The following is a 27548-nucleotide window of genomic DNA, read 5'->3' on the forward strand; positions in this document are numbered from 1 at the left end:
GCAACTATTTGATCCCGACACACTGCCAGAATCGATTTCATTGAAAACCATAAACTGCTTCCTTGAAGTTCACGTCCAAGTTGAGAGATGGGGGAATAATCTCGACAAACCGTCAGGTGATCAACGACCTTGAAAGGACGTCCTATGACAACGGAAGTTACAAACGTCAATCACCCGCGCGAACCTTCAGTTATCGCGTGTGTGTTGAGTGGTTGCAGTGTTTTATAGGTGTAGGAACACATACAGTTTCACATAGAAAGTAACGAGAAGTTTCACAGCAAGTTTTGAGACTAAACATTGATATTTTATTCTGTTGTGAGGTGGTTGATTCCAATAAGATTTGGAGCAGTGTTTCCTGTGGGTCGCGAATCAAAAGGTTTTTCGTCGCTTGTTGCAAAAAAACTTTGGAGGTACAAATTTATATTTAGGCGTTTTGTGGTTGATTTAAAATAAATAAGGTTGGGAATGATAGGCTACAGAGTCTGTCTGTTTATACAAAACATTCATTGGTGTCCAATCCAGTTGGCAATAAAGCAGGGGTTCAAAGTACCGACACCGAAACATCTGGAATATGTAACTTTAACAAGTTTGAGAATAAAAAAACTGACCCGTACTGTTGCTAGCATTGTCATAGTTCATGTGCGAAAAACGTCATCAAACTGATGATGGCATAAGTTCTTGCCGACACGTTTTTCGTACAAGAAACATGACAATGTTAATAACAGTATGGGTCAGTCTTTTTTTTCTCAGAATTATGAACAAATCCGTCAATAGTCTTCCTAACATATGTTTATTGTTTTATTTTTACGAAAGAAAATTATTTGTATGTAGAAATCAACCTCGGAAGTCCGACATGGCGACCACTGCGGCCATTTCCAACATCTCAAACACAACCAATGTCTACAGCAATTTCTACTTCTGTGGAATTCCAGGGTTCTGCTCTGCTGGTTCCAGGATCACGTGCGCTGATGTCATAATCTCACAATGCTCCTCCTGCAGCATCGCAGGAGGAGTTTTCCTCCTTATCGCCGTCTTCCTTCTATTCTTTGCTGTCGTCATTGGCAACGCGATCATCCAGGCTTGCTTTGTGTCTAGCTCCACCATGCGGACGAAGATGGACTACGTGAGGTTGTCGTTGTCAGTTTCCGACATGTTGACAGGTTAATTTTGATCTTCATGAATTTTTATGCCTGGGATAAACTTATGGTAATATTTAGTGGAAGTTATGTTTCCTCTCTGCTTTGATTAAGTGTTTCCAAAACTTTTTGTTGTTCCTTTAACTAAAGTCTTAACGGACATATTTAGTTTTCTACAAAACAGGTCAATTCATTGTTAGATCGAACCCTAGAGGGTTCAACGGGAACCAGTTTGGTAAACGCTTAATGTAAACCATGTATTTGAATCGTACAAGCACGTGTTTTAAGTTCTCTTGGTAAAAACATTACCTGGAAGTGAATTCAAATTGTTTTCAACCACAGGTTGTCAGTTAATAGCTGTGATGATTCCCAACATTATACGGACTCTTGCAGCCACACAAACCCAGCTAGATTTATTTGCCATCGCAAGCACAGATTTAACGAAGGCAAGGGTTTGCGGATGGCTCTTCAACCTAAGCTTCACAAGCTCAATGTACCACATGGTGGCGATGTGTATCTCTCGCTTGGTGGCGATAACGAACCCAATCAAATATCAAACAATGAGTAACAAGTTTGTGTGTGGACTGATCGCAGCTGCTTGGGTGATGGCTGTCTTCACATCAGCTGTTCCGTGTAAGTTTATTGCCAAATAATTTTGTCTAATTGAAACAAAGTTTTACTTGGCGGTTTTTGAACCCTTTTGTCTCAAAAGAGTTGGAGTTTGAACGGGGGGTGGCTTCCCTCTAGCCGATGGTAGTTCGCGCTTGTGTAAGCAACCCTAAATCAACTCATACGAAAATGTCGAATTGAAACAAAACATCCCGCGGCATTGTTTGTTTATTAATTTCCTAGTAATGTTGTCAGCGACAGTGGCGGTGTTTTGTAACATATCTGGTTACCAATTGCACTTACATCAGAACATGCTTTTCAGTGCTACCCTGGACGTCAGTGTCTTACAGCTATTTCGAATCCGCTTTTATGTTTCTTCCAACAAGGAAATTGAATTCTGCCCTCCAACCATCCGCCGTCCTTATCCTCTCACTCGTCTTCCCCTACATATGCGTGGTTCGTTATACTCTTCCGCCACAGAACAAGCGTCACTTCGAGTTGTATTTAAAATATAAAATGCTGTACGCAGATGCTCCTACGTATGTTGCTCCCCGATGGCATCAAATGTTACACAAAGTCACTTACTCTGAATCCTCCCATTTAGTAAAATTTTAATTGCCAACCTCACCATTGTGTTTGTATTGGTTGTGCATTATAATGCTGTAATGTTATGCGACTGCACTTACCTTCACACATGTTATTATACTGTGTGATTTCTATGAAACGTTTCCCTGCTGAGGAGGCCAATGTTCAGCTTAAACAAAACTGTGTTTGTCCTTTTCTCATATTTTTTCACATAAATATTTTTATCCCACAGACGTTCCTTCTCATAGCAACCGTGGTTGTTTTGAAAATGAAGCGAAGAAAATCCGACCTGGCGTTGAATCGAGACCAGAACAATTCGTCATCTTATAAGCGTGAAATTCGGATAATCAAAACTCTCACCATTATGTTCCTCTCCTATACTGGATCTGTTCGTAAGGAAATGTTTTCTTTCTCAGTTGTAATCTTTGTGTCATATCTGTGATTAATTTCGTTACAGCGAAAAGTTTAGTAATAACCAGCAGTGGAAATGATAGAAAGAAACTCGTTTTTAGTAAAGACCCCAAATATTTTCTCACTAACTAAGGTCGTTTTTTTACCAACATATAGACACATAGTTTTGTTGAAAAACAATGCAGAAAGAACTGAGGAACAGAAACTCTCCACTGTAGAACCCCATGATGGTCCAAGTTTTGTGGCAGAGTTGTGAAAGTGTGAATAAACTTTCCCATAAAATACTTTCATAAAACTGACTTAATCTTAACACAGCAGCCATTCTCTCAATCCTCCTTGTATTCATTCCAGTTCCTCTTGCAGTCTGCATGACGATGGTTAATCTCAAGTTGATAACTTGCCCCGAGATGGGTTTGCCGACAATGCTCATCATGCTTCTGGCCATGTGTAACAGGTGTGGTTGGAAGGCGTAACCTTTATTTGTATAAATCACAAGCTGCCATAGCTTTGTAACATGATGTGTTTACTCTGGGTGGCAACAGTTTACACCACTCGTAAAACAATTAAAGTTTCCACGACAACGTTTTACCGGTGAATATTTGTAGTTTGGTGAACGTGGTTGTTTATGGGTTGAGAGAGGAGCGATTCAGAAGAACTGTTCGTGGCATCAGACAGAAGTACAAGTGTTTGTGACGAAACAAAGTTCATCTACAGGACATTAAGTCACCGCTTGAGGTCGCTGAAATGTTCAGCAGTTTACCCAATGGTTATCAAAGTTTTTACTTTATTACGACAATATGAGTCTTGAAGTCACCGAGTATGTTTCATTTTCTCGATTCCACTTAAATCCTGTCATTATTTCTCTTACTTTTAAACTTGTTCTGATTTTGGATATGTTTTCGAGCAAAAGTGTGGTTTGCCGAAATATAAGCTTTCATAATTTCTGAGTTCTGCTTAGAAAGTGAGGACGAATTAAGGTTTCATGCAAAGGCATGATGGGCCTGGGTTGCGAAGCTTGTAAACCTCATGATCTTAAACGCTAGAAGGAATAATCACGACAGATCATCTAGAACTCTGAGATACCGACATATAGTCGTCGCACACAAGACGGTGCTTGGTGTACGTTTACCGACTGACCTTAATATCAGCCTTTTATAAGATTCGCCACTTGCGTGGTGTCGCGTAGACATATATGGGTACGAAGCACTTGCATATCCACGTACCATATACTGTTATACAAGCAAGCCATAATAAACATTGAAAGTCTCACAGATATATTGCTAATTCCCAATGTCTGACGTCACTCTGTTACATCTCCATTATGTTGAAATGTATTGCGTTGTAATAAGTTTAAACGTGGCAAGTAACCTTTTAAAATATTTGCAAACATATGTGCTGTTTAATCCAGCCGCCTAATCTCTACACGCAGCACTCAAAACTCTTGCACGGAACCAAATGTTCGGATAATCCCCTTACGCTGATGCAGTTAATGACCCGATTATGTTTAAACAAATACTAATTTGTATTTTCGTACTAGAGGTTGAGTATATAAAGCGACAACCCAGTCCACAACGGCATCAGTTGTAAGTTTTGTGTCTTAGATTCACGAATGCATTGAGCTCCGGTCTCGGTGTCGCTCTGTTTGGAAACTTACCGGAAAGCATGTGTCTTGCAGTTTTACTCAGTTCGCATCTGTTTCTGATTGTGTCCGTTTTGTTTTCAAACATGTTTTAACTCACCAGATATCTTGTAACATCTCCTTCTTAGTCTCACAAAGTATTTCCAGGCCACGAAATGTTGGAGAACTTCCGTAATATGAAAAGCAACGCGATGCAGCATTTAATTCCTCCAAGTCCATTCAGAGATGAGGGAAAAGTCGTTTACACGATAACTGTTACGGTGAGTAAGCTAAAAAGAACTTGTTACATGGCTGTTCCACTTAAATACCTTTGATGGCTGAGTTTCCTGGTAAGTTTTGTTTGCAATGCAAAAACTGCTCATGTAAGAAACGTTTCTGTTGTGTAAATGCAGTTATTTACTGTGACCTCTGGCTTGTGGGGAAAATTCTACTCTTGATTTGATTAAAATCTCAGTATAACTTAACCTTTCGTTTCAGACCGGTTCGATGAAATATGCGGGGACAGATTCCAACGTTTCCATCTCTATCACTGGAGCTAGCGGTGACAAGACGTCGTTGACGAAGCTGGATCGATCATTTCGAGACGACTTTGAACGTGGAAGTGTCGATCGTTTCAAGGTCAAACTCGAGGACATCGGTCAACCCGTCATTTTAACCATCAGTAAGGCTTTGAAAAACGTGACTGAAATAAATTTTTGAATTCGTATGCCGATCGCATGGTCCTAGAGACCCGAAGGTCGTGGGTTCAAACCTCACCCGGATCACCATGGCCCTTTTCTGTGGCACTGCTCCTTTTGTTATCAAACAGTTTTTTGTTTAAAGTAAAACTTACTTTGACCAGAATATGATGAGTCCGGGATGTTCGCTGATTGGTTCGTGGTTTCAGTCACCATTCAAAAAGCGGGAGACAGCGCCATCTACCGGTTCCCCATTAATATGTGGATCACTGGAACGACCGATGTCGCCATAGGAACGGGTAACTTCTGTTTCGTCATAATCGATCACTAAAATCGATCATCGTCATAATCGTTTATTTTCCATCAAACATAATCTTGGTTGATTTCACGCAAATTCTTCACACATTTCAGCTAAACTTCCACAACACGAGGAAAACCCGGTTCTCATTTCCCACCGTAAGAATGAACTTGCAAGAAAGAGGCGGGAAATCCGCTGGAGGTCGCAGGAGCTTGAAGAGGCGAAAGGGTTGCCTGGTAACCACCCGCTATAGTTGAAGTTTTATAAAATTATTCAATTTGTTCAGAAAAACGACAACGAATTTTAATAAAGATTTACCATTTGCATGATGTTGGTGTTACCAGTGTTTAAGACCTGATTTAATGAATATTTCTTAAATTTCCAAAGTATTTTAATTTGTCGACTCGTTGTGTCTGATACCAATGTGTTTCATGCAAAGGTTACATTGCTGGGGAATGCATGGAGGATCTTCCAAGAAACTTCCGTCTCGACGAAGGAATGCTGAAGGAGTTTGACGAAGCAAAGAAGAACACCAAGAACTTTTTGTTCGACAAATTTCAAGGTAAATATTAAAAATTCTGCTAACGTCTCCACCGCGGTATGGTAATGTGGGTATAAGATTTCTATGGTTTCCGTATGAAATGTTGCAGTGTTGTAACAGTGCAACTAATCCACTATGATAAGTCAACAGTTTGCACTAAAGTATTTAAACTGCTGAGCTCGGTTGAATACTTATAGGGATGTCGGCCTGATATCATTATTGTGTTTCAGGAGTTATGGAGAAATGCGACAACTTGACTGAAATTAGGAACGTTTTTGTTCATCCAAAACTTCCAAAGATTCCAGACTTCCATCAAAAGTATGTGAGATTTTGAAACACTTTTGGTCTTAAACGTTATAATTTTTTTTTAATAGGGGGATAATTTAAATTCCCTTGTTTTTGACTCTACGCCCAAACCTCCCGCTGAATTTTTTTACATTTTAAATTCTGAACACTCGATGTAGAATTTCGCATTTTAGAACTCCCAACTAACCACAATCACTACGTTGTTCCCCACCTCCCCCCCCCCCCCTTAATAATCCCCATCCTTTACATCCAGCTGGGAGCGGGATGAGGAGTTTGGTCGACAACTGATGAACGGATGCGACCCGACAATCATCAAGAGATGTGATTCCATTCCCAAGAAATTCCCCGTCACAAACTCCATGGTCGGCTCCTTGCTTACCAGGGGAATCACCCTGGAAGAAGAAATCAAGGTGACGTCATCGATTGAGTTTGTTGATCGATTTGGATCGAGATCGTTTATATGGGGGCATCAGACTTTAAACGCGTTGTTATTTTCAAATGTTTCGATGGATTACTGCCAACGTATCCCCCATATAAACAAATTAATATCAAACATGTAAATTTTTAACTAATTGTTTTTAATTCAAGCCTTCCCACAAATTGTGCTTTTTTACTTTAACATTTCAAATTTACCTTTCAACAAAATTGTCAAAATCTCATGAAAATTTAAACATTGACAACTCCTTTGTTTTGAATTCTACAATCATATCAATTATGGCGAGCTGCTCGTCCAGCTCGTCCAGCTCGTCAATATATCAATTATATTTTTTATTTCTAAATCAATTTGTCGCGCACAGGATGGGAATATATATCTGGTCGATCTGGCGATCCTTGAAGAAATTCCATGCGGACGAAATCCACTCAACAACTCTGTGTTCTTCTCTTGCGCCCCCATGTGTATGCTTTACGCCAATTGTAAGAACAAGTTGGTGCCGCTCGCGATCCAGCTCTGGCAACAACCTGGATTGAACAATCCGATATGGACCCCAAACGATACGGACTGTGACTGGATGATCGCTAAGATGTTCTTCCGCAATGCTGAGAGCAATATACACATGGTGAGGCGTCACATGGTCGGGCAGATATATAATTTATTGTTTTAAGCTGTGTTTATTTAATTACTGTCTGAGGATAAGTTTTAAGAAGTTGGCGGAACATCATAAACTTACGAGTTATTTTTTTCGGTTTTCGCTTTGAAGAAATTATATTTTGCATCTAATGAAGACTTTATTTGTTTGAAGAAACGAATGTAATATCGCTAATTTGAGTTTTGAATGTTGTCACACAGTTGTCAGAGAAGTTGCTCCTCACCCACATGATTCTGGAACCATTCGCGGTTGGAATTCGTCGTTGTCTCTCCGATAATCACCCGGTGTTGAAGCTTCTGCTTCCCCACCTCCGTTATATTTGCGGCGGAAATCTTTACATCAGAAAACACTTGATATCCACTGGTGGCGCCCTTGATCGCCTGATGTCATACGGTAAGCTTGGAAACTTTAAAGGTTATCATTGGTTTTGCATCACATTAGTGACCTGTTGCCTGCGTTGTATCTAACAGTGATGTGGCTGTTCTTTAAAACGTAGTGATCAGGCTTCTTAATTTTCGCATCATTCTCAAATAAGCGACAAACGGAATCTTATAAGCTTGTCAACTCTTCCTTAAAACCTCTGTTTTTTATTGGATTTTTCCTATTCTCATCCCACCAGCGTAAAAACACAACATATTTTGTCCGCTAGGTGGCGGGTCGCAGCAACACGTGCTCCAAGCCTCTTTCCGAAATTTCAATTTTGACAACTTGAACTTACGGAAGCAACTGTCGTCAAACGGAACTGACGACAAATCTAAACTTCCGGGTTATCACTTCCGGGATGACGCAATAATGCTGTGGGATTGCGTCAGAAGATTTGTCGACAAAATCGTGAAGATTTTCTATGAAGGGAACGAGGTGGAATGTGAAAATTATAATGTGTCAAGTGTGGAAGTTTCATTGTTGTTGATGTGTGTGTGTGTGTTTGTGTGGGAGGGGGGGGGGGATATAGATTCGAAACAATACCCATTTGGATTGGGTTGGATAAGATTCAACATAAATACTAGCATGGGAATATTTGTCTGATAATATCTTGTGCTTCTTAGGATGTCCAGTGCGATGAAGAATTGCAGAAATGCATTAAGGAGATTCGGAATGAAGGTTTCGCTTGGCAGGATGGGAAAGACAAAGGTGGTGCATCAGAATCACTTGATAACATTTTTCACACAGGAATAATAAAATTGTGTAAAGTTAAACATACTTGTTTAAGGGTTGCCAAAATTTGTTTAAAAAACAATTGTCTTCAGGAGTTCCAAACAGCTTTTTGACGATCGATGAGCTCAACGACTTTGTGGCGTCTTTAATTTTCACCGCTACATGTCGCTATGCAGCACTAACAAATGGTATTTTCGACATTTGCATAAACGTTCCCAACTCACCGTTCAGTGCCTCTCTACCGCCTCCAACACAGAAGGGAAAGGTAAGATGAGTCTCCGTAGGTTGTTGGTTCGAATCCCGCCAACGCACATTCGTGAGATAAACGTGCACGTGATCAGCCGAGATAAGCTTGGATGTTTGAAACGGTTTTACTCGCGATAAAAACACTGTCAGATGTTTTCCAAATATCCTATCTATTTTATCATGATGTTTTCGCAGACAAACCAGGACACAATAATGCAAACAATGCCCAGCAAACCCCTGAGTTGCCTCCAAGCATCGGTCGTTCATTCTTTCTCCAAACAACCTGAAGCCGAGGTAATTTCCATAACGTCAACAAAACTAAAATACTGACTCCAAACTTCCATTGGTTTTACCCAAACCTCATCTTTCAGCATTTCTTCTCACATTGTTTGTAACCGACATTATCATAACGTAGCCATAGGTTCATGAAAATACACATAAGGAATATAAATTTACCCAACGCATATGAGCAGGCATTTCTATCGGATTACCCGACCACCTTATTCACCGAGGACTCAGCTCAGAGGGCAGTCATCAACTTCCGTGACGAACTTCAGAAATTATCGTCAGTCATGAGGTCACGAAATGAGGGATGCAAATTCCCATACGAGTATTTGTTGCCAGAGAAAATCCCAATAGCGGCATCCGTTTAGTGGGGAATTACCACCGGTCGCATCACTGTTCTGTTATACATTGTGTTGCCTATCGTCCATTCTGTGTTTGTATAAAAATGTCGTGAATATTAACGCTTGGTGCTTCCTCGATTTATGTTGTTTATCGTCTTCCCTTCAACAATTTAAACTGTATGATTTCTGTGCGGCAATGAATAAATTGGATGTGATATATGATTTTTATGTGCGTTGGTAACATTAATGAGAGTGAGTGGGGGGTAGTGTGACTTTCTAGCTGTTACGCATGATTGACTACAAACAATTTGAGCAACAAACAATGATATTTCACAAATAAACCGCTGTGAGAATTGGTTTGTTGAACGGTTTGCTGATGGAACAATTTGAAAAGACACAAAATCTTGTGGAAAAAAAGAGCATTACAGTAATCGAACCAATCGAAAGCGTGCAGCAAACCATAGCACGGATATCGGTTGTCACAGAATCAATCAGTAGTTTGGGCCAAATCGTGTTTGGAGATTACGTCAGTCTGTCTACATATTGTTACGACATAATTAATCATCTTTCCGGAAACGCTTAACCACGTTTCGTCTGAGGATTTGGGTTCAAGAAAATTAAACTAGAATGTTGTGATTGTTTGAATATTGGTGACGGACGTCTTATTCTGAATGATCACATGTTTGAGGTTGGGTTCAAAGGCGAACTTTATCAACTAAAGAAACCTGCAGACAAATGTGCAGTTTTGCGCTTTGAAACAGGGTTGTTTTAAGATCTGTTTGATTGATTAAATTAAAAAGTTACAGAGACCAAGATTAAGTGGTGAAATTTTTTGGATAACACAATAAATATTTGGTCACCACTTATAACAGCATCTGTAGTCGGCAGAGTGCATGGATAATATTGTTTAGTTTCAAACTGAGGGGTTCCAACAGAAAAGAGAAAAATCTCTGGCATTCTTATTTGTTGTCCAGAAAAGGTTCTTTGCATTGAAGTTGTGTTCGATCATGCCGTTAAAAAATATCCAGGTCACTGCAGAGCAGACGAGACAGTGATTTTAAAAGTTTGGTTATATTAGAAAATGTTGTGACCAATAATGTGTAGGTTTGTTAGTATAAAAAATAGAGTTTAATTTTGTAACTTCTACAAATTCCTAATTCATTAGAATGGAACGCGTTTGTCTTTCAAGCGTGTTTGCCAATATTTCCGGATGGTTGGCATTTGCTCTACTGATTAACTGCACTGTGACGTCATATTGGGTTTACCTGGAGACAGAACGTTGGGGATTGTTTTATGCTTGTTCTTCAACTTCCCATTGTCGGTCAATAGGTAACATTACGTTTGCGCATACAGAAAGATTTATTTAAAATTTTTATTTTTTTGCAGACACTGATTGGTTGAGAGCGTCACGTGCCTTCATCATTATTGGCGCAGTCTTAACTTTGGTGGCAAATATTGTTTCTATTATCGGTTTTGCAACACGGAACAGGAAGGTCCAGTTCGCTGGGGCCGGAATTGGCCTAGGGGCAAGTAAGTAAACCTAACTGCAATATGTTACGTATTTCAAACACTTGTATCCGATTAACCTTGTATCATTAAAACTAAAGTCTGGATATCCTTGCATATTGGCTGCTCGGTTGCTGTAAGTTTATTCAAATTCATTGCAGACACTGCAGTATTTTGCTTTCATCTCAAGTCATCTTCGTTAAATTTTGTGTTGTAGAAAATACCGTTGAACCAAACCTTTGTATTCGCCTGAATAGTTTTGCTGGAGGCGATATAGCTTACAATAGCACTTATTCATTTAATATTTCTTGACAAATACTATAATGGATATATTAAAATCATGTTGGTAATTTGTTATCACTGTACAGGTGTTAGTGCGTTGATCGGGACGGCAATCTTCACTGCGTCATCAAAGGACGAAATCACCAGGGAAAATATTCCATACAGATTCGGATACAGTCTCATCATAGCGTGGATGGTCGTAGTTTTGCTCACGGCCTCATCCGTTCTAAACTTTACCTCGGCAAAATTACGCAAAAAAGAATGATTGTCTTGGGATTTACCACACTACTGTTAACATGGACGTCAAAATGTGGTTTAAAACAATACTGAAAAGCAATAAATTCCGGACTTGTGAATAACTCGCAACGTAATGTTGGTTTGTGTCCGAGCAGCAACAATTTATTACACATTCGCCGTTAATACTTTGCCTAATTTGGAAAAACGTGATCTGTGTTGAAATTGTGGTGACATGAAATCGTGGCCTGCAGATAATATGCAGAAAATCACGATTGATTTCTATTGTGACAACACGTGCCGCTTGATTTACTGCTCTGATTAGGGAAAGTACCGTGAAGTTTATATGCAGTTGCGAGACAAGAAACAGTTTTCTGAGTAGATTTCAACCGAAGTAGGAGGAAGCCATCCCAGATGGCAACTTATTTATTAAAACAAGTTTTTAACGATAGGAGTTTGACTCTTTTATGTATGAGGTCCTTGTTAAATAAATGTTTGGGAAAACGGAGTTTTTCGGCATACGCAACATTCGCACCTCCGGTAAGATGACATAACATGGGTGAATCAACTTGGACAACTTCTTAAATTGTCAGGAGGAAGAAATAATTTTCTCAGGGATCCAACCCACGGGGATTCCCCACATCGGCAATTTCCTGGGTGCCATCAGGCACTGGGTTGCATTGCAGGAAAAGAATGCAAGGATTTATTACAGTATTGTTGATTTGCATTCAGTCACCATTCCAAAGGTCTGTTGGCTACATTAGTTTTAGTTAACATATAATAATTTTGAATGTTGTTTGTTGGAGTTGATTGCCAAGTTGGACCAACATTATTTGCATGCTGTGCTTATTTCAATGTAAACGTTTAACTTGTCAACAAATTAAAATTTGCTTTTGAAAGTTTCCACCACATTTGGTGCTAAAACAATGAGGAATTTCAGTGAAGTTTTTGCAAAAAAAAGTGACAAAATTTGAACAGAACAGGTAGTATTTGTTGAATTTCACTTGTAATTTTTATGTAAATGTGTTGCAGGACAAAACAACTTTAAGAAGTAACATTCTTGATATGACAGCCTGCTTACTTGCATGTGGAATCAACCCAGATAGATCAGTAATTTTCCAACAATCTGACATTTTGGAGCATGCGGCGTTGTCATGGTTACTTGGTTGCCATGTTCCGATGAACCGACTTCGAAACTTGCCGCAATGGAAAGTAAGAATAAATTCCAACTACGTGCAGTCAAGCAGACAAGTTCGTGCACACAATAAAATCAATTGTATATCAATAGCCTTTGCTGAAACATTTGGGATAAGTTAAAGGTTGCAAAAAATGCAAAACGACTGATTTTTATCTTAAAATTAAAATTATTTTCAATAATTGCACTAATTTACAAACACTCAAACATTAATTATCTTTCCACAGGAAAAAACTGAAAGCTTAAAACATGGTGGATACTTGGGAGTGTTTTCCTACCCTGTTCTACAGACTGCCGATATATTGCTTTACAAAGCAACTCATGTCCCAGCAGGTAAAAACAACAGCATTAATAAACTGCTGAATACAATGCTGGTTTTAATTCAAATTAGTAAATAATATATAAATAGGTTGACTCAGACTTTAAAATTGTATTAGGAGCCAAGAAACAAATTCTGCAAACTTTTTTCTGTTAAGTTTCTGGTGCCAGGTTTATAACTGATGTTCTTTGATAGGTTTGCAGAAGGATTTTCTTGGTCACCATGATAAATCCTGTGCTTGTATTAATTAAATGATGTGATTTATTGGGATTGTAATCATGGTCTAACCTTGGAATTAGGAGGCACAAAACTACAATTTAACTTTTACATAAACTTTTTTCACATGGGAAAATGTACGCCATGTGCTTTTTGAGAGAGATTTGTGTTTGTTCTACATATTTACACAAAATGGTTCTTATTATCCTTGCCATAGGTGAGGATCAGGTTGTTCACCTTGAACTTACAAATGAAGTTGCCTCTCTCTTCAACAATTATTATGGATTGTATTTTCCAAAAACCTCCATGTTGTCAGGTAAACCAGACCAAATATGTTACCCTGAAATATTAAACCATATAAAAATACTCTCTAGAAATCATTTTGTAAACAGCATTAACATTTTTCTGGTGCCATAAATTTATATCATTCACGACACTTGCTTGAAAGTGAGCAGTTACAAATAATTGCATAATAATTTCAGACTCAGAGTCGGCGAGAGTTAAAAGTTTGCGCGACCCATCCGTTAAAATGAGCAAATCTAAAGGGGGAAAACACAGTCGTGTCGAACTTACTGATTCTGACGATCAAATTGCCTCCGCGATAAAGAAGTCAGTAACAGATTCCAACTCAGCTGTGACCTATGAGCCCACAAACAGACCAGGGGTCTCCAACTTGGTGCAGGTAACACGCAGTGATGGTGATTTATTAATGTTATTACGAAAAACACGTTGGACTATTCGCTGTAGAAAAATTTGTGGAGAGCGTTACACGCACATTTGTAAGTAGAGTTGTTGACTAACGTGAACTGAGTGCTTATAAGTGGTAAATATTGCATATATTGGCGATATTGCTTCTTTCCAATCCAAACGCGAATAAATATTGAAACGTATTTATCCCAACTACTGATTTATCCATCTTGTGTCCAACATCACAAATAATGTTGTTTCAGATCCACTCCTGTTTTAGCGGAAAATCACCGAAGGAAATTTGCGTTGAGGCGAAGAATTTGGACACGGGTCAGTACAAGCGTGTTGTGACCGAAGCTGTGATTGGCGCAATCCGACCAATCAGGAGCGAGTATTTAAAGCTGCGCAACGACGAAGGTCATTTGAAGAACATTTTACGGGCGGGAGGGGAAAAAGCGAAAGTTACCGCTTCAAAAAATTGGAACGAGGTTCGGGAATTGGTGGGAATGAAGTGATTTTGTTACTCCACGCCAAGATCAAACGTTTTATTTCCACTGATATGAAGCAATACAAGTTTCTGTACATTTTAGTCTGTTGAAAAATTACATTGCCAACTTTTTGCTGTGCGTTTCGAGCATATGTGCGAGTGTCTTCGAGAGAATGACCTCAAATAGATTATCGCTAGAATGCATTTCTCGAACATTGCACACAGATGATCTTAAAATCACCCACGGATTTATAAAAAAGTTTCCCAATCTGTTCTGTGTACGCCTTGTTTCAGTATAGATAGCTGTCTGGCATAAAAGTTAAGCTGCACATACATTGATCTAACAAACAAAGTTATGTTGTTGCTAAATTATCCGAGCCAACAATACATACTGATTGATTTTACGTTGAAATTGTCACAGAATATTTGTGTTATGACACCTAACCACCACTGATAAAAACATTTTTAATTTTTTATAAGCAACAAGATCTAATGTTGGCCCACAAGCCAAAATATATCAAAGATTAGTAAGAAAGAATATGTTCCAAGGGTGTTGTATTAAAAGTATGGACCGGAAAACGACAACACAAAAGCGGTGCCACGCGAACGCGCTGCGTGGATTGTAACGAACGTTTTGTCATTGTGTGTATGGGCCTGCATTTGTTTGGTTGTACAGCTAAAAGTTATCAACTAAAAGTTATCAGCTAAAAGTTATCAGCTAAAAGTTATCAACTAAAAGTTATCAGCTAAAAGCGGGTGAAATATGGAAAACGGTCACCAAGAAAAAGTTATTCTTGTGACTGGAGGGTCTGGCCTTGTTGGTAACGGCATTAAGTTTGTTGTTGAAAACGGCGAAAAACGTAAAGGTGAAACGTGGGTGTTTGCCCGGAGCAAAGATGGTGACCTTACTGACCTTGAAAGCACCCGGGGGATGTTTTGTAAGTTCAAACCTACCCACGTCATCCACTTGGCTGCTAAAGTTGGCGGACTTTTTGGAAATTTAAAGGTAAAGCATCAATTTGTTGCAATTTGTGACTGTAGTATTGGATATATTCCTGATGCTGTATCTAATTGGAAAGTTGTTATCTTTTTCGGCGATCGCTAATTGCATGACAGAGCACTGACGATCACAACATTTTTTGGATCTTAATGCATTGGCTATTTTTTTGTGCTGATTATCAGTAGCCTAATTTTTCGCTAAGTTCGCAGAAGATGAATTCCCCCTCCATCACTTTTTCCAATCTGGATGTGGTGTAGATACCGCATTTAAGCATAATTTACCAATATTTTTAACACAAGGGCATTGTTGTGTTGTTTTTTGTTTGAGATAAATTTCCATATAACTGTGTTTATGATTTAATATATTGGCACTAATCTTGAATATTTTGTAGGCAAACCTTGAATTTTTGCGGAAAAACATGATTATTAATGACAATGTTTTGAGGGTATCCCATGAAAACAATGTACAGCATGTGGTATCATGTTTATCAACGTGTATTTTCCCTGACAAAACTACCTACCCTATAAACGAAACAATGGTACATAATGGACCTCCTCATGATTCTAACTATGGATACAGGTTATTGCATAAAGTGTATTTGTCATAAATCAATAAACTGCAAATTCTTTTTTTGAAATATATAAAATTGAAGACCTAGTTTTTACGATAAACATATCAGTGTGAGCTTTAGACAAACCCTTGCAAAAGTTAAATTTTTGTAATAACTTGTGACAATTTGCTCGAAGTGGTTGGAGTTTGTGAAAGTATACATTTATAAATTACATCAGGAGATGGGATGTTATGAGTATAACTTGGCATGTGTGCAGTATACCTATGTGCTGTTTTTTCCAAGTATTGCAATGAAAAATAAATTGAAATTATTTTTAGCTATGCAAAGAGATTGATTGACATCATGAATCGTGGTTACAACCAGGAACATGGAAGGAATTATACGTCCGTGATTCCAACAAATGTGTTTGGACCGGAAGACAACTTTAACCTTGATGAAGGCCACGTTTTACCGGGTCTTATTCACAAAGTCTACAGAGCCAAGCAAGAAGGTAGGTTGGCACATTGATAATCAGGATGTGAAATTCGAAACTCATATTGTGTTTCCTTTATTGGATTGCCATCCTTGTAATAAAAAGGGAAATCCACCACATATGCCACACACACACACACACACACACACACACACATATGGTAAAGTTTTTTTAATTTTGTCACAGAACGCACTGACATTTGACCAGTTAATTGAAGAGTCAAGTATTTATTATTATTCACATTGTTATGCCCACAGCTTGTGAAAAAGTATTTTGTGAAATTAGTTTGGGCAAATTAGTTTCAATTTGATGTGTATGTGGTTTTACCAAGCACCATTTTTGTGTAGCTCCTCTTAAAGTAAAACTAGCAATGCATTAAAACAATGTAACACTCCTTACTCATTCCCAGCCTATTTTGGTTCTCGACATCGTTAACACTTTAAACAATTCATTCCATTCCACCCATTGTGTGCAAGCGAATCAACACTAAATCATAATAAAAAAGTACCATCAGCAATATGATGGGTGTGACCAGCTTATGAATTGGGGCTGAATATTCAATAAATCTCACAATTGTTCAAAAAAACTGTCGCTTAATCCGTTTATTTTCATTGTTTCTCACATGACTGTACTGTATATTCCAGCAATGACTATCAACTGTCACCACTTGCTGAAAACTGTTAAAATGATTTTTTTTTTATCTGATGACTTTATGAACGAAGCCTGGCTGAAGAAATGTTTTGCTGCTCGATCCACATTCTTTGTTATTTATTGAATTTTTTTTGTAGGAAAACCACTGACGGTTTGGGGATCAGGAAAACCTCTCCGTCAATTTATTTATTCTCGTGATCTCGGACGTCTCATTGTTTGGGTGTTACGCGAGTACAAGGAAACTGAACCAATTATTCTCTCTGTCGGGGAAGAAGATGAAGTTTCCATCAAAGAAGCAGCAGAAAAGGTTGCTGAAGCTATGAACTTTGAGGTGAGTAGATCTTGCTGAGGGAGCCATGTTTTGGTTAAAGCTCTTGAATCAGTAAATGAAGGAAATTTGCTCCCTGGATAACTTAACTGTTACTTCATAATAACAATATGAGTGTCTTTTTAATAAAATATATGCCAAAACGGAACCCAAGTCTCTGTTTTACTTGTGTAAAAAGGGGTTATGAAGTAATCACATGTATGTTAACTGGTGCTTTGTCACTTAAATAAGGATAAAGAAGTTTTATTCATTTACAAGGCGTTACGGCAAAAACTTACCATGTGTTTAGAATGGACTTGTATTTGATACGAGCAAAGCTGATGGCCAGTATAAAAAAACTGCTGACAACTCGAAACTTAGGCGTTATTTGCCGGATTTTAAGTTCACACCAATTGGAGAAGCACTGAAGGAAACATGTGATTGGTTTAACGCAAATTATGAGACTGCACGGAAGTAGTTTCGCCACATGTGTACATAATGTAATGGTTTAATAGCCAAAGCAAATATGTAGTTTGTAGTTGTTTCCATTGATGCACAGTGGTGTCTTCTGTACCACATACTGTAGGTGCAAATCAACCACACAATATGTTTACTACAATGTTATAAGTTATATAATATGTTCCTTGACAAGCATTTGTTCAACACAGTAAAGAGTAGATTCCATTGCCCAAAAGTAATTCCCCAGACATAAATGTTGAATCATAAATTCAACATTTCCACTGGAAATGTTGGCAGAATAATATTGATTATTCCTTCACAATTAAATTTAAAAATAAATGTTTGTATAGTGGAATATTGTAAACAGTTTGTAGCAGTCACTTGTAATATGTTCCATCATATTTTTCAACCGTTTGTATTTGTTGCAGTTTTTCCTTTCTTTTGTTTTTCAACATTGGTAGTCCTCATCTGCACAATTGTAATTGCAATAAATTGTTATTCATAATCACCACAAATCTTCATGCCTTACCTTTTTCTTCAGAACTTTTTTGACTCAGATTTGGTATGTTCATCTTTTACTCTGTTTGGAAGTGTGTATTGTTATAAAATACAGGAAAATTAGGATATTGCTTCATTTTTCAGTGGTGGATGATCGTAGTCAGTATTGAAAAGGGTCGTAGTCGGTATTGAAAAGGGGTTTTGTCCATTTCCAGAATAGATTTGTATTCGACCACAAGGTTTTCTTGCATGGACGCTATGGATTAATTCGCTTCTAACTTTAATGATGAATTCTTCTATTTCCATTAATGTTGTTTACAATTTAACGGGAAAACGGTCAAAAACTTACGTCAATAAAATAATTCTATTTAAAATGTTTTTTGTCTGTCGGAAAGTCTCTTCATTTACAAACAATTTTTGTTCAATCTAAGTTTTCTATGGCCAAGTTTCAGTTTGGGGGAACTCCTCCGATGTCATGCCGCCAATTTGTGAAAACAAAACAATTTGTTGAATCGAATTTTTCGTGCTGAAGTTTTGATTTTGTGAAACGCGGACAAATAAAGGAATGTAAAACGGCAAAGGAATGTAAATAACAACCAACAAATACAATATAAGTTCACCGTATGTTTACCTGCTCTGTCGTGGCGTCAAGCCCATTGTTGACGCGGAGTCGGAACAATGCATTGCATAAGAAAGTAATTTTTTTGGATGGTTTCAGAAAAAAAATGTTTAAATCATTTGACAAACTTGTGAGAGTCAGAAACTTGCTTCTTAAAGATCCTGTTTATTATTTCTGTGATGATGTCTCCAAAAATTTGGGGTTTTTGGAGAAAATGAAATCTATGAGTCACAAGTTGAACTATGACCTCCCACACCTGAGTACACTCAGCAAAGAGATGCTGATTGGAAGGTTCGTCACATATTTAGTGTTACATAAAAATCACAAAACCGGTTTTCTTTGCATGGTTGAGAGAGATTACATAGTAGGCAATAAGGAATTAGATTGGCATTTTTGTTCTATGATATAAAATATAGCTACCATTCTCCATAGGATTATAGGCCTGCAACGAGAAGTTGATCAATATTACAGGATGTTTGACAGCACAAACTTCGACGGCAGAGACAAGGTTCAATGGAATATTTTCATAACTTAGTTTTGTTGGATTTTTTTATCTTTATATTTATCATAAACTATTTTTTAATTCTTTGTTAAAAGGTGAGAATCCCTCATCCTTCCCCAGAAAATGTAATCAGCAAACAGAAAAACAGGAGTTTTCGAAAGATTGCTTTTCGTGTGATGTACCTTGGTTGGCAATATACGTCATTTGCTTGGGGAACTGAAACCAAATTACATGAAGGTATCACAAAAAATAATCTTGGATACAGTCACAGACTCAATATAAAATCCTGGTGTTCATGGCATGTACTGTATGAACTAAACACTTCTTAAAGTTTTGTTGTTTGTGAGTCAGTATAATTATGTACTTATACTACACATTTTGACAGCAGATGTTTTCCACGAGTTCAAGAAACATTCTAACTATGTTTTTATTAGTTTGTTTTAATTGAAGTTTATTTTGTGGCAGTTTGTTCAGTTGGCAATGTAAAATATTTTGAAGTTGTTTGTTGGCAGCCAACTCCGTTAACGCGATTGAGCGAGTCTTTCTTGAAGCACTTCTTAGACAACAACTTATCTCTGGCATAAAATCGGAGGTTGATCGTTCACGATGTGGAAGAACAGATCGAAATGTCAGCGCTTTCTCACAAGTTTTAACCATGAATGTCAGAAGTAATTTGAGTCAAGGGTTGGTGGAATTGTCATTTATTTCCAAACTTATATTTGTTTGGTAATTTGTAATAAAATTTCGCACTGAGTTGATCTCCTGCCATTCATTGCGAGTAGTTTTAGATATTTGACAGATCCATTGAGAATGATTCCTGTGGTCAGACATTTTCTATTTACCACAAACACATTTATTTTCCATAACAATTTTAACATGATATGTTTGTTGAATTTCCTAAACCTATTTTTTCACATTTTATGAAACTGCATAAAGTGATTGACAAAATTGTTTGTAGGTACGGGTTGTGGAAAAAAATGGATGGTGAAACTGCTGCTCCCTCTGGTGGCAATGTAAGAAAGAATTATTTCTATTATGAAGATGGATTCCCGTAAGTGAAAACATATGATGATGTCATTATGTTGAATTCCTCAGACCATGTTAAGTTTTCATCATTTATAATTCCCGCAACGATGTATTTTGGAATCTCAACCCTTTCACAATTACTCATATATAAACTTTTTGTTTTTTTAATGTTTTTTAAGTAATTTTGATGTGGGATGGTCACACTAAAAAAGTAACTTGAATCCTTTCTGACCTCATAGTCGGATTCTTGTATTGTGAATTGTGAAACGCTTACATTGACAGAAATGATGACATCTCTTTGGATGATGGGGAACTTCCCTATGTTGAAATGTTAAATGAAGCTTTACCCTTGGATATACGGGTTCTTGCTTGGGCTCCGGTCGCAACGAACTTTGATCCAAGAAGGCACTGCTTGTAAGAAATCGAGTATTTGAGTTCCAAGGCCCAGGCTGATGCCTCACAGATTTGGGTTAAAATTGATTTTAAGTTACCATGGTGTCACTCAGACCTACTAGGGAAACACAAGAATTTTGATAAGATGTTGGTTGTAAAATATGTTAGTGAACCAGGCGTTATAATATTCATATGCGCTTAATTATTGTGAGAATTTTTTAAATATTTACTGAAAAAAAATTCACGCCGCTAACTGGTAAGACGGCCGAGTTGTCCGCGTTCAACGTTATGCTAACTGGTGATTTTAGTCAAGCAACTATCCCGCTAGTTGTTTTGCGAATGGTCGGTCGTACGTTAAACTGTGAGGTGTTAAGTTTTAATTGATGATTATCTTGTGGTACAAATGAACGCAGTCTATGATATCAGTAAAGTCAACCATTTCGTTTCATTTTCAACATTGTTAAATGTCTCTTTTCAAGGTCACGAACTTATCGTTACGTTTTTCCACGTGGCCGTCTTGAGATTGATCGAATGAATGAAGCAGCTCAAAAGCTCGTTGGATTTCACGATTTTCGAAACTTTGGAAAGAAAACGGGTTTGGAATTATTTCCTGATAAAAAATTTTAAGTAGAATTGTATTTCATTCTTAAATATAACAGTTCCTAATTTTTTTCTGTAATGTCAAATTCAATTTCAAAACTCTTTGTTTTCTAATTGTTTAAGTAGTTTAATGTGAAAATTGTGTAACGATGCCAATTTAACCCTATTTACACTATAATAAGAATTGCTCGAAGTTAATATTTTTTCTTAGCGAAGAACGCCATTAAAGGCACTGATAGGGAAATCCTCTCCATAGAAATCAAACCTCTGCACGAGTCGCCTTTCCACCGCTCATTGGATGTTTGTGTGGCAACAATCAAGGGGAAGTCGTTTATACACAGGCAGGTAATACAACTTACCACCTTCACTCACTACGTTTTAAAGTTTTGTTGTTGTCTCCACACGCGCAAGTTGGCCTAGGTTAACAGTTAACACGGCCGAGTGGCCACCTTCCGTCACATGCAACCTGTCGCAACCCATCACCTCCCAGTGCGACTGGCTGTGATCCTACTACAGACTGTGATTCTCCGTGAGGAAATCACCTTTACATGGGCGCCTGACTCGATAACCTTTATGGTTTTATCGGTGCCCATGCCATTTGTTACGTTTTATTATTTATTTGCGCAGTAACTTTGCTTGCAAATAAAAGTGATTTGATTTAATCTGCATGGTTAAGCATTTGTAAATTCACCCTTGTATTTCTGTGTTATGAAGTTATCGTATGTTCAGATCCGGTTTATGATGTCTGCCTTGCGGATGGTGGGCCTTGGGACGATGTCAGAAGCATCTCTAACCGATCTCCTATCAGTGGAAAAATACCCACGTGGAATTTATCTGACCGCGGCATCTCCTCACAATCTCACGCTGGTTGATTGCGAGTATGCCGAAAGTGACGTATGTTGGAGATGGGATGAGAGGGCGGTGACTCACACAGCTGGTGTTATGGCGGAAAATCACAACGATTCATCCACCAAAACTGCAACATTGCAACACATGCTATCTGAGGTAAAATGAGACGTTTGAAAGTTTGTCGTGTTAAAAATAGGAAACGCATGACCTTCACGGTGTGAAATAACCTTCGCAAATTCCATGCCCCATTTATTAGGGCCTTGACTATTGTGCGATATGTGAGTAACTGTGCATATTTCCTAGATCTTGCGTTTATTTTGTGACAAACATTCTCATGAGTTTGTTGTTTAGTTATTCAACCGAATTGACGATAAGAGCAGGCGGCAGTGGGTTGAACAACAATTATCAACATCCGGGTTCGCTTCGACCAACAAGTTCGAAGAAAGTGAAAACGTTCTCACTGTTAAAGAGAGGGTGGAGAAAAGCAGGAGAGATGAAGTTAAAAAGGGGATGAAATGGGGGGATTATGACGCAGCCAAGACTCTCGCCCAGACACTGGATACCAACAATTGCGATCAAACCGATACAACGCCCAACAAAAAAGTCCCAGAGAAGAATCAATGACCAGAATATGTGAAAGTGGAGATATGACGTTATGTTGGATGTAAATGACGGAACATTACAACGTGGGGTTTCGAGTTTCCCGGTTTTTAATCCTACCTATGAAGTATTTGAAAGCAAAATCCTCCCCTCACTGGAAAAACATGTAAATATTATGTTTGTATCAGTATGGAAGAGAAAGCAAGCTTTTAAATTTTTTAATTCTAATATAAAAATGTCCGATTCATTTTCCCTGGTTGAGAATTCCAGCTTTCCAGATAATTCCCCCCTCATGCAAGTGTGTTCAACTCGACAACTTTTGCGAAAAATTACGTTGGAATTCCGTTTTTGTAACGTTCACAAACATTAGTCGCAATAAGTTGTTGTATTTTAGCCACAGACAGCTACGAAAGTCGCTTCCAGAAATATTATGAGCATTTGTGGAATTTTGGTCTAATAACCTGTGTCACTATAACAAAATTGAGGCGAAGTTTAAACAAAAATCCTAAAATGTTCTATTTTGTAACATGGAAGTAATTTGCGCACATTGAACACAGCAGTGACGTCAAAACAGCCCCGTTATGCGAAGAACACTCCATGGGAAAAGTTTCATCGCGGTTTAACAAGTTTCTTCCATTTGCATCCGCGCTAATTAGCGGGGTGAGTGCGGATGTACTTTGCTTGTATAAACAACTTGATCCTTGGAAAAGTTGTATTAGAACAAGGTCAGGTGACTAAGTGGCGATTATTAAGTAATTACACCTGATGACGTCATGATGGATGACGGGAAAAAGTGTTGGGAAACCTTTTCCACATTTTGAATATTTTCCTGGATATCAAGTGAGCGATTAGTTCGGATAAGGGATCGTATCGTCCAACCCCAGATGGAACCGCGTCAGAAAGTTGTAAATATGTCATCAGTTAATTTAGTGTTCAAGTTTTACTTCAGGGAGAATTGGGAAGAAGTTCGTAGTTACAACGTCATGCAGAAACCGTTTTTTTGTTTCGTGAAATGTGTTAACCCCAGCATGTATTGTTACGTTAAATCAGTTTGGGGTAAAATATGTTCGCGATTGTGATTATTTCAACACCACAATACGTTGTCGTACAAAATCCATTTCAACTTGTTTTAATCAACGCAGCTTATACCAACCTGTTGTAATGAACTGGTTCTGGAGGTTTTTCTTTATTATTTCCATCGTTGTCCGAACCCAAGCTCAAGGTTGGTATTTGGTCAACTTACAATGAATACGGAATATTAGCATTATGTGAGTTACAGATGCGCCTTCCTGCCCACTGGGTTTTCAACCTTACCCGGATGGAAGCAGATGCTTCAAGTTATTCCCGAACCCACTCAACTATGACGGAGCAGTTCAAACTTGCGCCAAAGACGGTGCGAGTCTAGCAATGGTGGGATGAAATTTGATGTCATTGTGATGATATTTTAAATGAAAATTAAATTTATTTTAGCCGAAAAGTCAAGCAGCCATCGACTTCCTGCTTCCTATGATCAAATCTTTCCCTAACAAGAAAGTTCTCATGGGACAGATCCAACTTGGTAAACAAATATTGATTTTTAATTTGAAACCACCATGAGAAACTTAAACTAACTTAACAAAAATATTCCGGCACGATAGTCTTTTTAAATTAAATTTAAATTATCAGTTTTTAAAACATACTTTTGCATTAAACGCTGTTTATATAATCTCTCCTTTTATAATTATGTAAGTTATGTGAATTCCTGTGAACTTTTAAATCTTTTGTGATCAGGAGCAAAATCTGACAAGGAGGGTCGTTATATTTGGATGGATGGAGACGAGATTGGTTTCAACAAATGGAGAACGAATCAACCCGCTAAGAACAAGTTGTGTGTGGGAATGGTTTTCACTGGACACTGGAGAACTAAATACTGCAGAAGGATTTCCGCGTTCTTCTGCCAAATAAGTGAGTGTTTACCTGTTCCAAACTTGTTACTCACAAAAAAAAATATCTTTCGATTTAAATGCGAAGATTCCCAAACCTGTTTCATCGAATGTGATTTTTAATAATAACTGTAGGATTTTGATCTACATAAAAAAAGCTTGAGAAAAACAGAAAAAAAATTGTTTTTAGATTTGAATGCGTGCGCTGGGGACCCCTGTTTGAACGGAGGAATTTGTATTTCTTTGGGGGATACAGATTTTCGGTGTGATTGTCCTGAGGGAATAAGCGGAGATCGATGCCAAGAAGGTAAAGTGCGAATAATATTAAAACTATTTACTTCATGTGAACTCGTTAATTTCATGTTTAATATATTAACGATTTCCATAATACTTCCAGTATCTGCGTGCGGTTTAAATAATCCCTGCCAGAATCGAGGTTCGTGTTTGGAGAAAAGTGATGGAAGTATTCTATGTAAATGTTCGAAAGGATATTTCGGAAAGTTCTGCGGTAAGTTGGGGGTGGTTGTGTTACCATGACGACAATCTTTGTTGGGGCTTCCCCATCGTTAGCTTCAAAAAGATAATCCAGAATTTCTGTAAATCTTCATAAAATGTTTCGGAAATGAAAATGTGTTAGTGACGAACTTGGCTCAGTTGAATGCTCGGTATTTTATGGTAATAATTTGATTCGAACACGGGCAACTATGCATTGGTGTCAAAAACTTTGCTGAATTTCTGTTTGTTTGGAAAACTCGTAATTTGTGACTTCACAATGCAGAGAAACGCGACAAAGTCCAGTGCGCAGCGAAGGGGGATCCCCACTACCACACGTTCGATGGAAAGAAAATTGATTTTATGGGAACTTGCAATTATGTGCTTGTTAACTCTACCTGTCCCAAGCTCGAACATATTAGGATTGAGGTATGGAGTAATTTCGTGATTACATGAATTTCTTCAACATTACGTGATTTAACGACCGAATAAAAATTTATTTTATTTCAATTTTAGGTTGAAAACTCTGAAATGGGTGTTCCTGGTATATCCTGGTTTCTGCGTGGGGTTGTGTACGTTCATGGCCTTACCATAAATATAGGAAGGGGTGGGAATTTCATGGTGAGAACATTAACATCATCAAATATACGATAGAAAAAACATTTTAACGTATACGACATAGATCAAAGTTTTAAATCGTTTGTTTTGAGCCAAACGTACTTAACGCAGGGTTTGAAGATTTTTAATGTGATGTAAGTGGTTCCCTTCATGCCCACAAAACTCCCTACCATATGTAAATATAACAAGGACCATTCAAGCAATCTATTGGTGTGATTTGAACAGAAGTTTATTCCTTGTGTATTTAATTATGTTCTTACACGAAAAGGTTGACGGGGAATCGATCCAACTTCCCTTTCTTCACATTCCGACTGGACTCAAAATCGTGTCACGTGGAACACAATTTCGTATTGTGACGTCATTTTGCGTAGAAATTCGGTACAATGGAAAATACAATTTGTTTGTGACGATGCCGCCAACTTATCAGGAATGTGTTGAAGGTAAAATGGTGTTGGTTGTAATCCAGAGGTTAAGGGTTCGAACCTCACCTACCGCATCGCACTGCTTGGGTAGAAGCATAATATTGGTGAAGGTTGTGGGTTCGAGTCCCGCCCAGAGCTAGGTTTGATTGTGGTCATAACCCAGACCCTGGCGTGGAATTGCTTCTGCCACGAGAGCTTATGACTTCTGCACTGATTTAATTACCGGATTGTATGTAATTAGTAATTAAGGTATAACCTCTTCCCAATGTCTTTTACAACAATTAACTTTCTAATTGCTTTTCCATATAAATGCAAAGTGACGTGGTCTATATTTGTGCATTAATGAGCACAGATAAGTTCTAAACCTATTTGCACAAACTCTCGTTTCATCTTTAATATTATCTGAATCTACCCACAGTGAATAAGTTTGGGAAGATTTTGTCTGTACAAACTAACTAGTAAGTAGTCCAAGGAATAACAATCTTCTGTGCTGAAGGTCTTTGCGGTGATATGAACGGAAATGCTGATGACGATTTGAAAGGTTTATCCGAAACTGACTTTGGCAATTTGTGGAAAACTTCAGGAGGCGGCCCCGGGTAAGAACCCACATTTTGGCGGGAATGTTGTGTGGAAAGTCTGCAAAGTAGCTTGGGTTAACTTGTGTCACCAGCATTGATCAGGTCTGTGTTCGTTGCAGTTGCAAAGATGGTCCAGAGCCGAAGGTGTGTCCCGTGTCATCGGATTATGACACAGGTGAATGTAATTGTCAAGCTTTCAACACTTGTTTCCAACCTTGCCACTTTCTTGTGGATCCTGACCCATATATGAAGGTAAGTGATTGGAGGCTCGGTGGATTAACATTGGCCGGGACGTTGATACAATTTTGCTTTCGATGCCAATGCAACCTCGAAGATATTGTGGTTATGAAACCTCGAATATTGAACAAACATGTAGATTGTAAAGATTGGAATATACTCATAATGTATGTTTGTGTGCGTTGCAGAATGTTTAGGATAAAGTATTGTTTATTCCCACAGGATTGTGAGTTTGACATGTGTGCTTACAATGGACAACAGGACGCCCTGCTCACCAACCTGGCCGCTTACGCCACCCAGTGTCAGGATAGCGGCGCCAAAATTTGTGATTGGAGAAAACTTTGCAATCTGTGTAAGAATTAAAAAAGTATTTCTGTCTAAATCTATCAACCCAACAGACAGTTCTATTGATGGTTTGGTTAAAAAATATATATTTCGCCATGAAGGCATCGTCAATTCGTGCAACTTCTAAATGTGTAAAACGCAAAG

The 27548-nt window shown here is 38.1% G+C and overlaps 7 protein-coding genes across 7 annotated transcripts in view; all 7 read left to right on the top strand.

Moving 5' to 3' along the window:
* Positions 1–272: 272 nt before the first annotated feature.
* LOC145899258 (trace amine-associated receptor 9-like) lies at positions 273–3550 on the top strand. Its single transcript, XM_082987990.1, has 7 exons — positions 273–410; positions 832–1160; positions 1479–1769; positions 2068–2201; positions 2563–2722; positions 3093–3195; positions 3347–3550. The coding sequence occupies exons 2-7, from the start codon at positions 854–856 to the stop codon at positions 3432–3434; spliced, it is 1083 nt and encodes a 360-aa protein (XP_082844116.1). The 5' UTR covers positions 273–410; positions 832–853; the 3' UTR covers positions 3435–3550.
* Positions 3551–4535: 985 nt separating this feature from the next.
* LOC145899185 (polyunsaturated fatty acid 5-lipoxygenase-like) lies at positions 4536–9344 on the top strand. Its single transcript, XM_082987912.1, has 14 exons — positions 4536–4640; positions 4858–5041; positions 5222–5356; positions 5469–5591; positions 5795–5917; positions 6127–6214; positions 6456–6612; positions 7000–7260; positions 7491–7683; positions 7940–8148; positions 8337–8421; positions 8538–8710; positions 8887–8985; positions 9165–9344. Exons 1-14 carry the CDS (start codon positions 4536–4538, stop codon positions 9342–9344), a joined length of 2115 nt encoding a protein of 704 aa, XP_082844038.1.
* A 1139-nt stretch (positions 9345–10483) lies between these two features.
* LOC145899467 (uncharacterized) lies at positions 10484–11489 on the top strand. The gene is made up of 3 exons (XM_082988255.1): positions 10484–10646; positions 10704–10847; positions 11192–11489. The coding sequence occupies exons 1-3, from the start codon at positions 10484–10486 to the stop codon at positions 11368–11370; spliced, it is 486 nt and encodes a 161-aa protein (XP_082844381.1). The 3' UTR covers positions 11371–11489.
* A 240-nt stretch (positions 11490–11729) lies between these two features.
* LOC145898629 (tryptophan--tRNA ligase, mitochondrial-like) lies at positions 11730–14501 on the top strand. The gene is made up of 7 exons (XM_082987160.1): positions 11730–11879; positions 11933–12085; positions 12372–12551; positions 12762–12867; positions 13287–13385; positions 13552–13751; positions 14020–14501. The coding sequence occupies exons 1-7, from the start codon at positions 11754–11756 to the stop codon at positions 14269–14271; spliced, it is 1116 nt and encodes a 371-aa protein (XP_082843286.1). The 5' UTR covers positions 11730–11753; the 3' UTR covers positions 14272–14501.
* A 341-nt stretch (positions 14502–14842) lies between these two features.
* On the top strand, positions 14843–18328 carry LOC145897349 (GDP-L-fucose synthase-like). Its single transcript, XM_082985603.1, has 5 exons — positions 14843–15249; positions 15635–15822; positions 16132–16304; positions 17075–17268; positions 17555–18328. Exons 1-5 carry the CDS (start codon positions 15007–15009, stop codon positions 17720–17722), a joined length of 966 nt encoding a protein of 321 aa, XP_082841729.1. The 5' UTR covers positions 14843–15006; the 3' UTR covers positions 17723–18328.
* A 597-nt stretch (positions 18329–18925) lies between these two features.
* Positions 18926–23218, top strand: LOC145898889 (putative tRNA pseudouridine synthase tag-124). Its single transcript, XM_082987538.1, has 10 exons — positions 18926–19111; positions 19253–19328; positions 19418–19559; positions 19835–20006; positions 20281–20373; positions 20631–20762; positions 21221–21336; positions 21553–21686; positions 22071–22346; positions 22542–23218. The coding sequence occupies exons 1-10, from the start codon at positions 18927–18929 to the stop codon at positions 22812–22814; spliced, it is 1599 nt and encodes a 532-aa protein (XP_082843664.1). The 5' UTR covers position 18926; the 3' UTR covers positions 22815–23218.
* Positions 23219–23951: 733 nt separating this feature from the next.
* The window catches only part of LOC145899821 (uncharacterized), a 55235-nt gene continuing 51638 nt past the window's right edge, over positions 23952–27548 (top strand). The window contains exons 1-12 of the mRNA XM_082988739.1: positions 23952–24012; positions 24070–24200; positions 24261–24348; positions 24561–24734; positions 24903–25019; positions 25110–25220; positions 25491–25633; positions 25721–25825; positions 26091–26262; positions 26741–26840; positions 26942–27074; positions 27282–27411. Coding sequence (XP_082844865.1) covers positions 23952–24012; positions 24070–24200; positions 24261–24348; positions 24561–24734; positions 24903–25019; positions 25110–25220; positions 25491–25633; positions 25721–25825; positions 26091–26262; positions 26741–26840; positions 26942–27074; positions 27282–27411 — 1465 coding nt within the window. The remainder of the gene's footprint in view (positions 24013–24069; positions 24201–24260; positions 24349–24560; positions 24735–24902; positions 25020–25109; positions 25221–25490; positions 25634–25720; positions 25826–26090; positions 26263–26740; positions 26841–26941; positions 27075–27281; positions 27412–27548) is intronic.

The sequence above is a fragment of the Ascidia mentula genome, chromosome 4, assembly GCF_947561715.1.
Source record: "Ascidia mentula chromosome 4, kaAscMent1.1, whole genome shotgun sequence".
Lineage (NCBI taxonomy): Eukaryota > Metazoa > Chordata > Ascidiacea > Phlebobranchia > Ascidiidae > Ascidia > Ascidia mentula.